This window comes from Arachis ipaensis, chromosome B02, assembly GCF_000816755.2.
Source record: "Arachis ipaensis cultivar K30076 chromosome B02, Araip1.1, whole genome shotgun sequence".
In the NCBI taxonomy this organism is placed as follows: Eukaryota; Viridiplantae; Streptophyta; class Magnoliopsida; order Fabales; family Fabaceae; genus Arachis; species Arachis ipaensis.
In genome coordinates this window covers 95826527-95839656 of record NC_029786.2, presented here as the reverse complement: position 1 = coordinate 95839656, position 13130 = coordinate 95826527, and the positions used below count along the sequence as shown (strand labels likewise).

At 32.6% G+C, this 13130-nt stretch overlaps 2 protein-coding genes across 5 annotated transcripts; one reads left to right on the top strand and one right to left on the bottom strand.

Annotated features, from left to right (window-relative positions):
- Window positions 7-4424, top strand: LOC107625828 (U3 small nucleolar RNA-associated protein 18 homolog). Of its 4 annotated transcripts, none has more exons than XM_016328550.2 (2): window positions 7-146; window positions 2496-4424. In XM_016328550.2, the coding sequence occupies exon 2, from the start codon at window positions 2511-2513 to the stop codon at window positions 4173-4175; it is 1665 nt and encodes a 554-aa protein (XP_016184036.1). In that variant the 5' UTR covers window positions 7-146; window positions 2496-2510; the 3' UTR covers window positions 4176-4424. The 4 variants fall into 4 exon arrangements, with proteins under 4 accessions (XP_016184036.1, XP_016184037.1, XP_016184039.1 ...); XM_016328551.2 differs by having other exon boundaries at window positions 2474-4424; XM_016328553.2 differs by having other exon boundaries at window positions 7-172.
- LOC110269293 (protein RKD5-like) lies at window positions 8268-11507 on the bottom strand. The gene is made up of 4 exons (XM_021117031.1): window positions 11487-11507; window positions 9161-9186; window positions 8625-8872; window positions 8268-8419 (listed from the first exon to the last, which is right to left on the bottom strand). Exons 1-4 carry the CDS (start codon window positions 11505-11507, stop codon window positions 8268-8270), a joined length of 447 nt encoding a protein of 148 aa, XP_020972690.1.

The window sequence follows — 13130 nt, the reverse complement described above, 5'->3', positions numbered from 1 at the left end:
CTCACATTCTCACACGCGCCATCCTCATCCTTCGTTCACGAAATCCATCGCTTCAATAATCTCGTCTCATTGCCGTTTCTGCCTTCACGTTTCGCGCCGGCGGAAACCACGGTGGCTGAACTCCCCTCGACCAAGCATCAAATTAGGTGCTCTCTCTCTATAGCTGCCAATAGTGAGTTCCAATATTCTATTACTCGTTTTATTTTTGGTCTGTTATTGGATTCTGTACTCGTCTCTAGTGATTATCTTGTTCTGCTTTTGTGTCCTAATTCTCGTTCCATCTAATCTTTTGACACTTTTTGAGGGATGCATTGAACAATCCAACAGTCTCTCTGAAAAAAATAAAATGAATCAGTGTCACGAAAAGAAAAGGAGGGTAAAGTATTAAATTGGTCTCTAGGTTTGGATGTAATTCTGTTTTGGTTGTTAAGATTTAAAGTGTTCTATTTGAATCCAAAAAAGTTTTATTTAGCATCAATTTAGTCCTACAGTGAGGTTAAAATTAAATAATTAACAAAATATCCTACATAACAACCGTACAAGAACAAAATCGATAATTTGGAGAACAAGTACAAGTTCCAGAAGCATAATACATCAATACATTTATTTATTATTTTTTTATAATATAAATAAAATATTTTCTATAAAACTAAAGAAAATGATAAATAAATGTATTGATACATCAATGGTTGATTTTGTGCTCTGGAGCTTGTACTTGTTCTCTAAATTATCGATTTTATTCTTGAACTGTTGTTATGTCGTACTTGTTCTCCAAATTATCGATTTTATTCTTGAACTGTTGTTATGTAGAACATTTTGTTAATTATTTAATTTTGACCTCACTATGGGACTAAATTGATGCTAAATGAAACCTTTTTGGATTCAAATAGAACACTTTAAACCTTAAGGACCAAAACAGAATTACGCCCAAACCTAGAGGACCAATTTAGTACTTTACCCAAGAAAAGGATATCACCAATGTTCTAAAAACCGGATCGGACCGGCCGATCGAACCGGTCCGACCGTGAATCGGCAGCTCAAACGGTTCGGTTTACTAACAGAAATTGCTATTTTAAAACCGGATACGAACTGCTAAACCGGCCGAAAACCGGCCGGTTTATAAGAAACGACCCCGTTTCCTTCCTTCGTTGAAAGAAATGGAATTGCACGCGTTTGTCCCCCCACCCCCCTTCCTTTCTCCAACTCTTTCCTTCAGCAAATGCCCTAGCTAGCTCCACCAAAGAAAGCAAACCCCCGTCTGTCGGAGTGAGAAACTGCTGCTGCCGCCTCCGTTGCACTCAAGAACTTCCATCTTCGTGCTATCGGCGTTCGCTACTTCGATCTCACCAACCCCTGTTCGCTCTCCATCCCCTGTTCGCTCTCACGAATCGCCTGGTCGCCGTCGTCCGCGCGCTCAACAGCTCTCCGTCGTCCGTCGAAGGTCAATACTCACTGCTAGTGGCTTGTTCTTCGTGTTTTTTTTATCGTCTGTTCAGAAATCAAACCCTCTTCGTGCTTGTTCATCGATGGCCAGTGATAGTCGTTTCTAGTGTTTTTGTTTTCATTGCTTGATGATTATTGATTAACTGATGCGTTGCTGTTTTCTTTTTTTACTTTGTGCTTGAGATTGAATGCTCTGTTAGTGCTTAGTGCTTGTTCTTAGTTGATTGGCTTTGCTCATTACTCTGGCTTGTTCTGGCCTGCTCTTGATTGATTAACTCTGTTACTGGCTTATTGATTGAAGATTAATTTCTATTGATTAACTCTGTTACTGGCTTGTTCTGGCTTATTCATATCACCATTTTTGCTGTTAGGGTGAATCTCGTGGATAATGTTGTTCTTGTTCTTGTTCGTGTTATTAAGTAGGAAGTAGTAGTAGCTTGAATTTGATGTAAATTAAATTTTATTTCTTTAAGGCTTGAGTTTATATCATTTTATTGTTGTAATTATTCAACAGATGAAGTTAGTAAAGAGCAAATTAGAGATTGTTATGCGTAATTTGTCATTTTAGATTTATATGCATTTGTTTGTGCACTGTACATCAGAGCCAAAGTGCTCTATTCCATGCTTTTAGAATTCGAATGACATGAAACAAACTTGGCAGTTGGTGTTATTGAATTCCGAAGCACAATTGATTGAGGTTGTTAGGGAACCCGCATTCTTAGCACTTTAGGCAGTGCACTTACCGTGGTCCCCCTCCCTTCTCATGTCCGAAAAGCTAATTTTATTGTATGTTGTATGTTTCTTAATTTTCACAGTACTCTTATGATTTCATAATCCTATAAGCGCTGACATTATTATTTGATGATGTATGCGTATTAAGTTGTTTGATTTCAATTCTGTCATTTAGAGTTGTGGTTTGTTGCTCATTATTTTTTGCCATCTTGGAACCTTCATGATCCTTGCATGAAATCGGATGTTTCTTGTGTTATATATCTCTTTGTAACATCTGTTAAATTGATTGCACCAACAGTTTTACCTCATTTATGTTGCAGAGTTGCTTGTGAGATATGAGTCTGATATCTCAAAATGCTCGCACTAAAGCTAGGAAGACCCAAAGGGTGGAGGACATCAAAGAACCTCTCAATCATGAAGAGGTTGAGGATGGGAAAGATTCTGATGATGAAGCTCTGAAGGCAAAGAAGAGGAAGCGAGAACAGTCAGAAATGCAACAAGTGAGAGAAATGAAAAAGCTGGAAAGCTTTTTGTTTGGCTCTCTGTATTCCCCTGTTGAATTTGGAAAGGAGGATAATGAAGTAGAAATTGGGGATAAAAAGAGCTCGGATTTGTTTTTTACTGACCGTTCTGCAAATAATGTGCTTTCTGTTTATGAGGAAGATGCTGACATTTCAGAGGAAAGTGATGATGATAGGGCTGCCGTGCAGAGAAAACCTGTGTGGGTGGATGATGAAGAAGAAAAGGCCACTATTAACATAGCAAATGTTAACAGGTTAAGGAAGTTGAGGAAGGAAGAGGATGAGGATTTGATTTCTGGTTCAGAGTATGTGTCAAGATTGAGGGCTCAGCATGTAAAGCTGAACCCAGGAACTGATTGGGCACAGATTGATTCGAGGTCCAAAATAGATAGATCTTCTGATGATGAGTCAGATGAAGAAAATGAAGCTGCATTGAACCAAGGTAACAAGGATGTGGATGATATTCTGAGAACAAATGAAGACCTGGTTGTGAAGAGTAGCTCGAAACTACTGCCCGGACATGTTGAATACTCAAAGCTAGTTGATGCTAATATACAGGATCCATCTAATGGCCCAATAAATTCTGTTCAGTTCCATAGAAATGCTCAGCTCCTTCTTGCTACAGGATTGGACAGAAAGCTTAGATTTTTTCAAATTGATGGCAAACGTAACACCAAGATTCAAAGCATCTTCCTTGAAGATTGCCCCATTCGGAAAGCTGCTTTCTTGCCAGATGGATCTCAGGTTATCTTATCGGGAAGACGAAAGTTTTTCTATAGTTTTGATTTGGTTAAGGCTAAGGTTGATAAAGTAGGTCCTTTAGTTGGTAGGGAAGAGAAAAGTTTGGAAAATTTCGAGGTCTCGCCTGATTCTAAATTAGTAGCTTTTGTGGGTAATGAGGGTTACATTTTATTAGTTTCGTCAAAAACAAAGCAATTGGTTAGTACCTTAAAGATGAATGGAACAGTTCGATCCTTAGCTTTTGCAGAAGATGGACAGCAGTTGTTGAGCGGTGGCGGTGATGGCCAGGTTTACCACTGGGATCTGAGAACAATGACTTGCATGCATAAAGGCGTAGATGAAGGCTGCATAAACAGCACAGCTCTTAGTACTTCTCCAGGTGGAAAACTTTTCGCAGCTGGTTCAGACAGCGGAATTGTGAATATTTACAATAGAGAGGAATTCCTCGGGGGCAAGAGGAAGCCTATCAAGACCATTGAGAATTTGACCACTAAAGTAGATTTTATGAAATTCAATCACGACTCTCAAATATTAGCAATCTGTTCAGGCATGAAAAAGAGCAGTTTGAAATTGATACATATCCCGTCATATACTGTGTTTTCCAACTGGCCGCCGCCGAATGCAAGCCTGAGTTACCCCCGCTGTCTTGATTTTAGTCCAGGTGGTGGTTTCATGGCTGTAGGAAACTCTGCAGGAAAGGTGTTATTGTACAAGTTGCACCATTACCAGCATGCATAAAATCAAATTTGGAAGCTCTCTCAAGGTTTGAGAGTAAATTTTTGTATTGTTATTTGTTGTCCAGGCAGGTTTCTGAACTCAGGTTATTGTTGCATTTTTGTCATAAACTAATGAAGCATCATATGTGTTTGTATGCAAGCTATAGAAGGAGAAAACTAGTTTCAAGTCTTTTATTGATTGTTTGACATTAGCTATATTAACTACATTGCTTTATCAATGTTATAGATACCTAGATGAGCTGTTATGTTATATCTGTACACAGTCTGGGTTAAATTGATATTACTAAATGCCACTTCTTGGCACTTCGGATACTGAAAGCAAGGTAATAGCCAATAACTAATAAATAAAAAGGTGAGTGCTACCAAGGCAGATAGATGAAATATTTTGATTGACGTTGTTGCCACTGCTCCTTTATCTTTTCTTTTCTTTTTTTTCTTCTTTTTCTTTTGGGGGGATCTAGGGTGATGCCGCTGCTCTCTTGGAAAATTTTGTAGTGCGTCTCTACAAGTGTTTTGTTTTTTGGTACTCAATTGTTTTATTTTTTATGAGGAACCAAAATTTGAAATATGGGAACTTTTTCATTTGGAGATGTATTGGACTGGACTATGTCTGTGATCTTAGACTGAATTGGACTATGTACTAATTAATTATCCATTGGGCTTGCTAGTCTCAAGATATGCTTCTAATAAAAGTTTACGTACATTCCTCTTGATTTTAAAATTACACTTTTGATCAGAATAAAAAAAGGGAACAATTCTAGCTAAGTTGGGTTGGTTTAATGGTTAACTCACTAGTCTGTTTAAACAAGTAGGAATAATCATTGGCGAATGGGAAATGTGGAAAAAAAAAAATTCTACCACCAAAAAAGAAAAATAATTCTATGATGGAGATGTTTGGGTGAAGAAAATGAAGAATGGTGTGCATAATTTATTTTAAAAAATTAATAAAAATAAAATAACATATTCTCTTAAAAATGTCTAGTACTATTTATAAAAGTGAATATTTATCTATTCATCATTTTTATTCTTCGAAAAATATAACACTACACTTTTGATGCTCCTAATATCAAACGGCATCAATATAACAATTTTCAATTATCACATAAAATTACTGAAATGTCCCTAGCCTATTGGAAAACACCTCCACCGTGCTTGTTCCCATAATCCCATAATCCCATCCTCCCATGTAGTGATTGTACTTTTGCAGTACTCGACCACGGATCCAAAATGGCAAACAATTATTCAAGACTTTGCTAGGGTTTGAGTCTTCAAGAATAATTAATTTTCATATTTACACAAATATATTTTCCGATTCCATAAAATCTAAATTTCTAATGGAAAGTGTGGGTATGTGACATGTACTTCATACATTTTCAATGTATATTCTATCTTTCATATTCGTAGTTCATATGAGTGATTGGATTTTAATATATATATGTAGTATGGTTAACTTTATATATATAACTTGAAGTAAAGAGAAATTCTTATATATCTATTAAAGAGGAAGAGTGATTTTCCATACTAATTGAAGGTGAACAAATATTTTTTTTAAGTCAAATTCTAATTATGTCTTTCAAAAAGTATTTTTTTAATAGCAATAAAAACAAAAAATGAAAAAAAAAGTGTTTAAAAATTCTATAATTATTAATTTTATAATAGTAATCACTATTTTATTTAATAAAAAAAATAAAAATAAAAATTTTCAGCCCGGCGAACCGGCCCGTCCGCCAATTTGGCGGTATGGGTTTGGCGGATTTTTTTAATTTGGCGAGCTCCAAATCCTAGCCCGACCCGCCTTTTTTAGCGGGTTTAGCAGATCGGCCCAACGGGCTCGATCCGTTTTACCACCCCTAACAAGAAGTAAGGGCAAAAAAAAAGAAAAAAGAAAAAACAACAAAAGAAGAGGAGAAATAAAGAAGAAAAGGAGAAGGAAAAAAAATATAAAATCCTATTTTTTTAAATTATTTGATTAAAAAATAACTAACAGTTCTCTTATCTCAAAATAGTAATGACAAAAGAGAAGTTATAATTAAAAAAGATACATGAGTCATTATAATTTTTTTTGTTGACTATGAGTGGTTATAATTAAATGTGGAATAAAACTTTTGTAGTTCACAATATACAAAAATTCATGGAACGACATATTTAAATCAACATTACTTTATGTAATAGTTTTTACAACAAATATTTTGAAAAGATTTTTTTTTTTTTGCTTCACAATAAGAAAAGAGTAATGACATGACTAATAAAATTTGTTTTTTTTTTTATATTTTGCCAACAAAAATATTTTTATATTAAATTTTAAATTTTAAATTTTAATAACTAATATTGATGGTTGAAGAAACTCTAGGAAAGACCGAAAGACTGGTTTCAATTCAGTTTTCATAGTAGATCCAATATGTTTGCTTGTGAGATAAATTAATAGTTACTTGAAAGACAAGAATAAATATTTATATTGTCAACCACGATTCTTTTCTAATACACTTTGTATTAGAGGAACAACAATCTAACTTAAAATAAGAGGTTATGGGAGTATACTTATAAACGGAGAAAAAGCAAAGAGATAAACAATACTATAAAGTACTGCAGTTGTTGGAAAATAAAGAGGCTTCATTGTAATTAGAACATACCAAGTGAGACTAGTCAACTATCATCATGCATAGAGATTTTATTTACTCTTTGAATCAATCATCTCATAATATATTTTCTGCATTTTATAGTTAAAACTAACAACGTTTTACAAAATTTACAATATAATTTATATTGACTGTTGTAGTGAATGGAGATGATCAGATTTAGATGGATTCTACCAAATTTTCCATTCAGAAGCCGAAAAAAAAAAAGTTCATATTCTCTTCTAAATGCCTTGACTTGACTAGGATAGAAATTTTTGGATAAGCAGTTCTAAGTAGTTAATTAGAAAGAAACCGAATCTGTAAAATTTTCAAATGGAGTTGGTCATGGCATAATTATTCCTTAGCAATGACAATCTTTTCTTAGCTACTTTAGACCTGTAGTACCGTACTTCAAATGCCTCAGTTAGGTCCGGATACCGAATACACTCAGTGACGGATCTAGAAAATTTTAGGAGTGGGGCAAAAATATATTATTTTATGTAAAGAGAATTTTGTTTATTAAGGTTTAAAAAATAATATTAAAATTAGTAGTATAAAAAATATTATAAATTTAATATCATAAAAAATTATATAAGGACTAGTTTGACTAATTTTAAAATTTGAGAGATGAAAATGACTTACGTCTGGACTTTCAAGGACTATTTTGACTAATAAAAAACTTTTTTATATGTCAAGGTCACTGACCTGTCACGTGGCGTGCCACGTGGCACTTAACATGACACGTCATCATCCAATTGACGGAAGGACTAATTTGACTAACAGTTTATCTTCCAGGGACTAATTTGATTAAAAAAATAGAACAAAAGATAAAAAATAAGTAATAAGGATGAATAAATCGAGAATAAAATAAAATATATAAAGTCACGAAAAAATAAAATATTAGATTAATACCTAAACTATAATTGTTTGAATTAAAAATTGCAATTGAAAATATCAAAAGAGAAATAATGAAATTGAAAGATATATAGAGTCATGGGGAGCTATATAAAATAATTGGAGAATTTAAAATTTACTTTTTGATGAAGAGAAGATGACCATTAGACAAGGAATAGAAAAAGAATGTTGAAAATATAAAAATAAGAAGAGGGTATAAGAGAATAAAGAAGTGACGGTACAATAATTAAATTTAATTAGATTAAATAATAGTTAAAATAATAAAAAAATAAATTTAAAACTTTAACTAATTGAATTTATTTTATTTGTAGTGGGGTCATTTAAAATTTAAAATGGGGGCATATTATATATTACTATATTCTTTAAAACAAAAATTAAAAACACCGTGGGGGCAAGTGCCCCCTCATTGTCTTGCTTAGATCCGTCCCTGAATACACTCATTTTCCAACCATTCAGTTAAAACCTCTGCCTGATCTGCAGACGACAATGCAAGAATAATGGAAACAAAACAAGACTCTAGAGATTGCCATAGCTCTCCATCCATCTTAATCACCATGCCATCTTCACCATCTGCACTTTTTCTTGAGAACTGTAAGCCCAATATTCAGATTTCTTAAAGCTTCTACAATTGGCACATCAAAATACTCGACCAAATCTGGTAAAGCAATTTTCGCTATGTGGTCGCTTTGAGCCCTTCTTTTCTTTGCTCCAAAACCTGCAACCATTCATCTAATCAAATGAGATGATTAACTCTACAGTTGGAATCTTCAGAAATGAGACGGAGGATTTAGCATAGGCTGGGCAAGCAGAGATCATCTGGCTAACATATCTCCTGCACTATAACTTTTATCCATATCGAGTGAATTATGCTAAACAATTATGCCTATCACTATTGGATTAAGAGAAGACTGACTGTGAACCTGGTAAGCTTTCAACATTTGTCTTATTGTCGATCAACTCAGTTGTGTTTTCATCCAAAGGACGGCAATTTAGATCCTGATTAAATACTGGCAAGACTTCCTGTGATGATTGGTGACCATCACTATTTTCCTGTGATTCTTCCTTTGAAGAATCTAGCATATCATCTTTGACTTCTGTTTTCAATTCCAGCTTGTATATAATCTGGAGATCATTAAGCAAGTTGGGAATTGCCTTGAGTTTTGAGTTTCTGAAAGGATAAATAAAATTAAGTTATGATAATAGAGGGTTAGAATATGATATAAGATTACTAGACCTGCTCACATTTTCATATAACATGAAAAATATGTTGTTTCAACCAAATGTGTTCAGCCTGAGTAGCCATTACTTATTTTCCAGAATAATCAATAAATCAAGAAACATATTCAGGACTAAGAAAATAAAATAATATAAATAAAGGGATATACACCTACTCCACTTTCAGTCCACTATACTACAGTGTACAGTTATTCACTGCAATAAACTAGACTGGACAAACAAATGTAGATCAGCTGGTAGATATTGCTGTTACAAAGATAGAAAAAACAGTTTATAAGGGCCAACCAGTTTCGTATTGAAACATTGTTTCACTCATAAAAGAACTCTCTATTTTCTCAAAGGAAGAAAACAGGGGAGATCCACATCCAATTACAACTTGCAAAGTACAACCAAAAGCTTTGTTAAACATTTATGCAGCATTCACTCTTATTTAATTTTCCAATATTACAACAATTGGCTTCTCTAAATGACTTTTTTCTACAAACACTAGGTTGGTCCATTTAATTCTCATTGTAATGTGCATGTTGCAGTTGAACATGTGAACCAGCTTCATCAATAGGATCTATAGCTTTGTCTGGCAAAAATCGATCACTGCAATACCAATTATTTGAGAGAGAAAATATGGCAAATACATAGAGCAATTGTATTATACAATTGCAATTGCTGATGCTAAATAGATGAACCGGCTTCACGAGTGTCAGTATTAATAATGTCGTTCTTAACATGAGAATGAGAAATTATCTTGCAATTCAATATTTTGCAGAGGTTGCACAAAGAATGTGAGAAATTATTTGATAAATTAACAGGAAAAAAGTTTTTGCTGAGGAACCTGGATGATGTTGGCAAAGAAATGCAAGTACACGACGAGAGTGGTGCCGTGAGCTGCAGTGGCGATGGAGTCGACGGTGCCGTCAGAAAAAGTCTTTGCTGGAGGAACTGGGTTTTTTTTCTTCTTTGTCCAGAAGAAGAGGAGAAAGGCGGAGAACGGCTAGCGGCTGCTGATGCGTGCTGCTATGCGTGAAGACCGATGGAGAGGAGGCGCGGCTACGAGAAAGGGAGAGGATGATGATAGAATGCGGCTGTCCGATAGGGAATTAGGGGTGAGGTTACTCTTTAGATTTTTTTTTTGGGCATGAATAGGGAAGGAGAAATTAGATTAGGGTTCATTAAAAACAAAGTAATTTTGTAATGTATATGAATAATGAAATGTATTTTGGTTTTGATTTTTAAATTGATTCAGATATAAAATTATAAATTAAAGTTAATTGAATTTTGATTAAATTAAAAGGTGTCCAATAGAAAAGAAAAGGATATTTAAGTCTTTTCATTAAAATTAAGTAAAATTTATTTTTTATTTTTATTAAAGTATAAGGGTAATTTAGTAAAAGTATTGATATAATTTATATTTAAAAAGGAAAAATTAATTATTGACGTGGAAAATATAATCCACATGTTTTGTTTTAATTTGTCCACATTTTTATTGTATCGGTACGTATGAATTTATCATCATACCATAGCAAACACCTTAATTATTTCATAGCTTTTTTATCCATCCCCTTTTTCATACATGGATATAAGCTATCTTATCCTTAATTTAAGTAATAATATATCTAATGTTATTCTGTTTTTTAGATATATAATTGTTTATATATTTTTATTTAAATTTTAAAATAAATAAATTATAATATAATATTAAAATTTGTATGATAAAAAAATTTTAAAGATTCAATTTTTGTTATGTAATAAATTTCTTATTCTCTAGTGAAAAATGACCCAACAAATAACTATAATTTGGTTTTGTTATTTCAATTTTTCAACCATTCCAAAATTATACACTGAAGATCTTGTTATACTATTATATTGTGCTTTATTTAATTTATTTTGAATTTGGCTAGAGACAACGAAGAATTTAAATAACGTGAATAATAGGCTGCAAATTTAGTTCAATACATATAAAAAATAAAAAATACTCAACAAATTACTTAAATAAAAAAAATTTACTCAATTATTTCAAAAAAATAATCATCCCAAATCTTAATTTACCAAAATATTTTACTCTAATATTCTCTTTTTTTTTTCAACCGACTGTCACCTCCACCTTCATCAATAATCATCCTATTTCACCGTCGCTGTTTGGCTTGCCATACGCCGCTACCGACGTCTCTCACTCCTAGTGAAAATAACCATCCACGTAAGGATAAAAACAATCATCCACATATCTAATGAATTGAACATCCAATATAATTTAATTATATATAATTAAACCCAATCCAATTAAAATAATCATCCACATAAAAATTAAAATAATCATCTAAATACCTACTAAAATGACTATCCTATCATTAAAGTAGCTTCACTAAAACACACACACCAAAACTAAAAAAATAACCATACACATATAAAATTAACCATCCGCTACCAAAAAATAAAACTTCCACTGCTTTTCATGTTGAATTGTTGACCTTCTCCAATGCATAAATTGATAAGGTTACCATCTAAAAGAGTAAAAATATCATTGCTTAATGAGGATGGAGATGAAAAATTACATCACCCATAAAGGACTCCATCCACGATTATGAAAAATATACGAATTGCTGTTCACGTTGCGACTAATGCAAAGACTGCAGAGGGACAGCGATGGTCTGGCGTCTGGGTCCGACGGCGTCTGCACGATCTTTAGGGCCTGGCTGGCAGCGGCAAGTTTTGGGTTGCTATTTACGTTGCGACTTCAAGGACTACGGATGGGCAGCGGTGGTATGGTATGTGGGTGCGACGGCATCGACACGGTCTCCGGGGCCTAGAGGACAGTAACGAATTGTGGGAGTGAAACAAAAATTGAAAGTTTATGATAAAATTGAATATAACAGTAGATAGTGTGAATATCCGTAATTGTTAAATTTAATTTTTAAAATTTTAAATTTTAAACTTAAATAACTAATTAAAAAACTAATTTTTAATTTTTAATTATCTTTTCTTTTAATTTATTATTCACACACATTATTATTTTTCCATTCTTCCTCTTTGTGAAATTATGAATGATACCGCAAAAAAGGAGAGCGCTAATATTGAAGCATATTATATAATTTCAGAAATTAAATAAATAATAAAATTTTCAAGTTTTAAAGAATAAACTAATTAATTAATGGCGTACAATTTTAGTTACTAAAATAATCTCTTTGATGAAATATGTTATAATTGGAATTGTCGATATGATTCGGTGGAATCTCAATCTTCTTCTCTAGATCTTAAGTTCCCCTCTTACCACGGAATTCAAAAATTAAAGAAAAATTGAGAAAGAAATTATAAACAAATCAATGGTGGAGCTCAGTGCTATATCTGCAGTTGCTTTCTACTTTTTGCCCGTACTTATCTGGCGAAGGCTTCTTCCGTTTATTAATTATTTTTAATATTTATTCATATTTATATAAAAATAAGTTTGAAAATTGCATATAGGGCATATAGCATATCGAATATGTTATGACTTATCAACCGAACAAATAATAATTATTATACTACATTTTTTTTCTTGCTAACATTAAATCCATAATCGAAAAGATACAAATTAAGTATATTTTTTTCCTCAAAATTTGACAAAAAAATTTAAAAATATTTTTACGTTTTATTTCGATTTTATTATAAAATTTATTAAACCAAACATATACTTAGTTGTACTCACTATATTTTCCCAAAATAATAATAATAATAATAATAATAATAATAATAATAATAATAATAATAATAATAATAATAATAAATAAATGTAGGTTGTGATTTTATTTTACTACACTATAATAAGTAAATTATTCAAGATATAAAAGGGCAGAAATTACTCATATATGCTTAATACTATAATAAGGTGAAAAAGTCAAAAAGAACATCTATTGGTACTAATTTGGTATTGCTTACTGGATTGCATAAAATACTAATTAAAGAAAAAAGGGAAACAAAACAAAAATAATTGGTAGAGTCCAACTCAGTGATGGTAACAACTGATATTCACATTTCCTTGTGTTTCGTCTGTTTCCCGTGGAGGCTTCATTTCATATACGTTTTTTTTTTCTTTTTTCCAGATAATTATTATCGTTAACAATTATTTCCACATGCTTCCTGGGAAAGAAAAGAAAACAAAAAGGTTTTACCTTTAATTATCTTCACCCTAATTCTTTTTTCTTTTTATTCAATAACAGAGG

What these genes read in the sequence shown, in the direction of transcription:
- LOC107625828 (XM_016328550.2), top strand. Translation starts at nt 2,511, where the DNA reads ATGAGTCTGATATCTCAAAATGCTCGCACTAAAGCTAGGAAGACCCAA.
- LOC110269293 (XM_021117031.1), bottom strand. Translation starts at nt 11,507, where the DNA reads ATGGAGTCCTTTATGGGTGAT. An exon ending in TGGAGTCCTTTATGGGTGAT is followed by an intron (nt 9,187 to 11,486) that starts GTAATTTTTCAT and finishes TCTTTGTAACAG; the next exon opens with CAATATCTACCAGCTGATCT. An exon ending in CTACCAGCTGATCTACATTT is followed by an intron (nt 8,873 to 9,160) that starts GTTTGTCCAGTC and finishes TTATCCTTTCAG; the next exon opens with AAACTCAAAACTCAAGGCAA.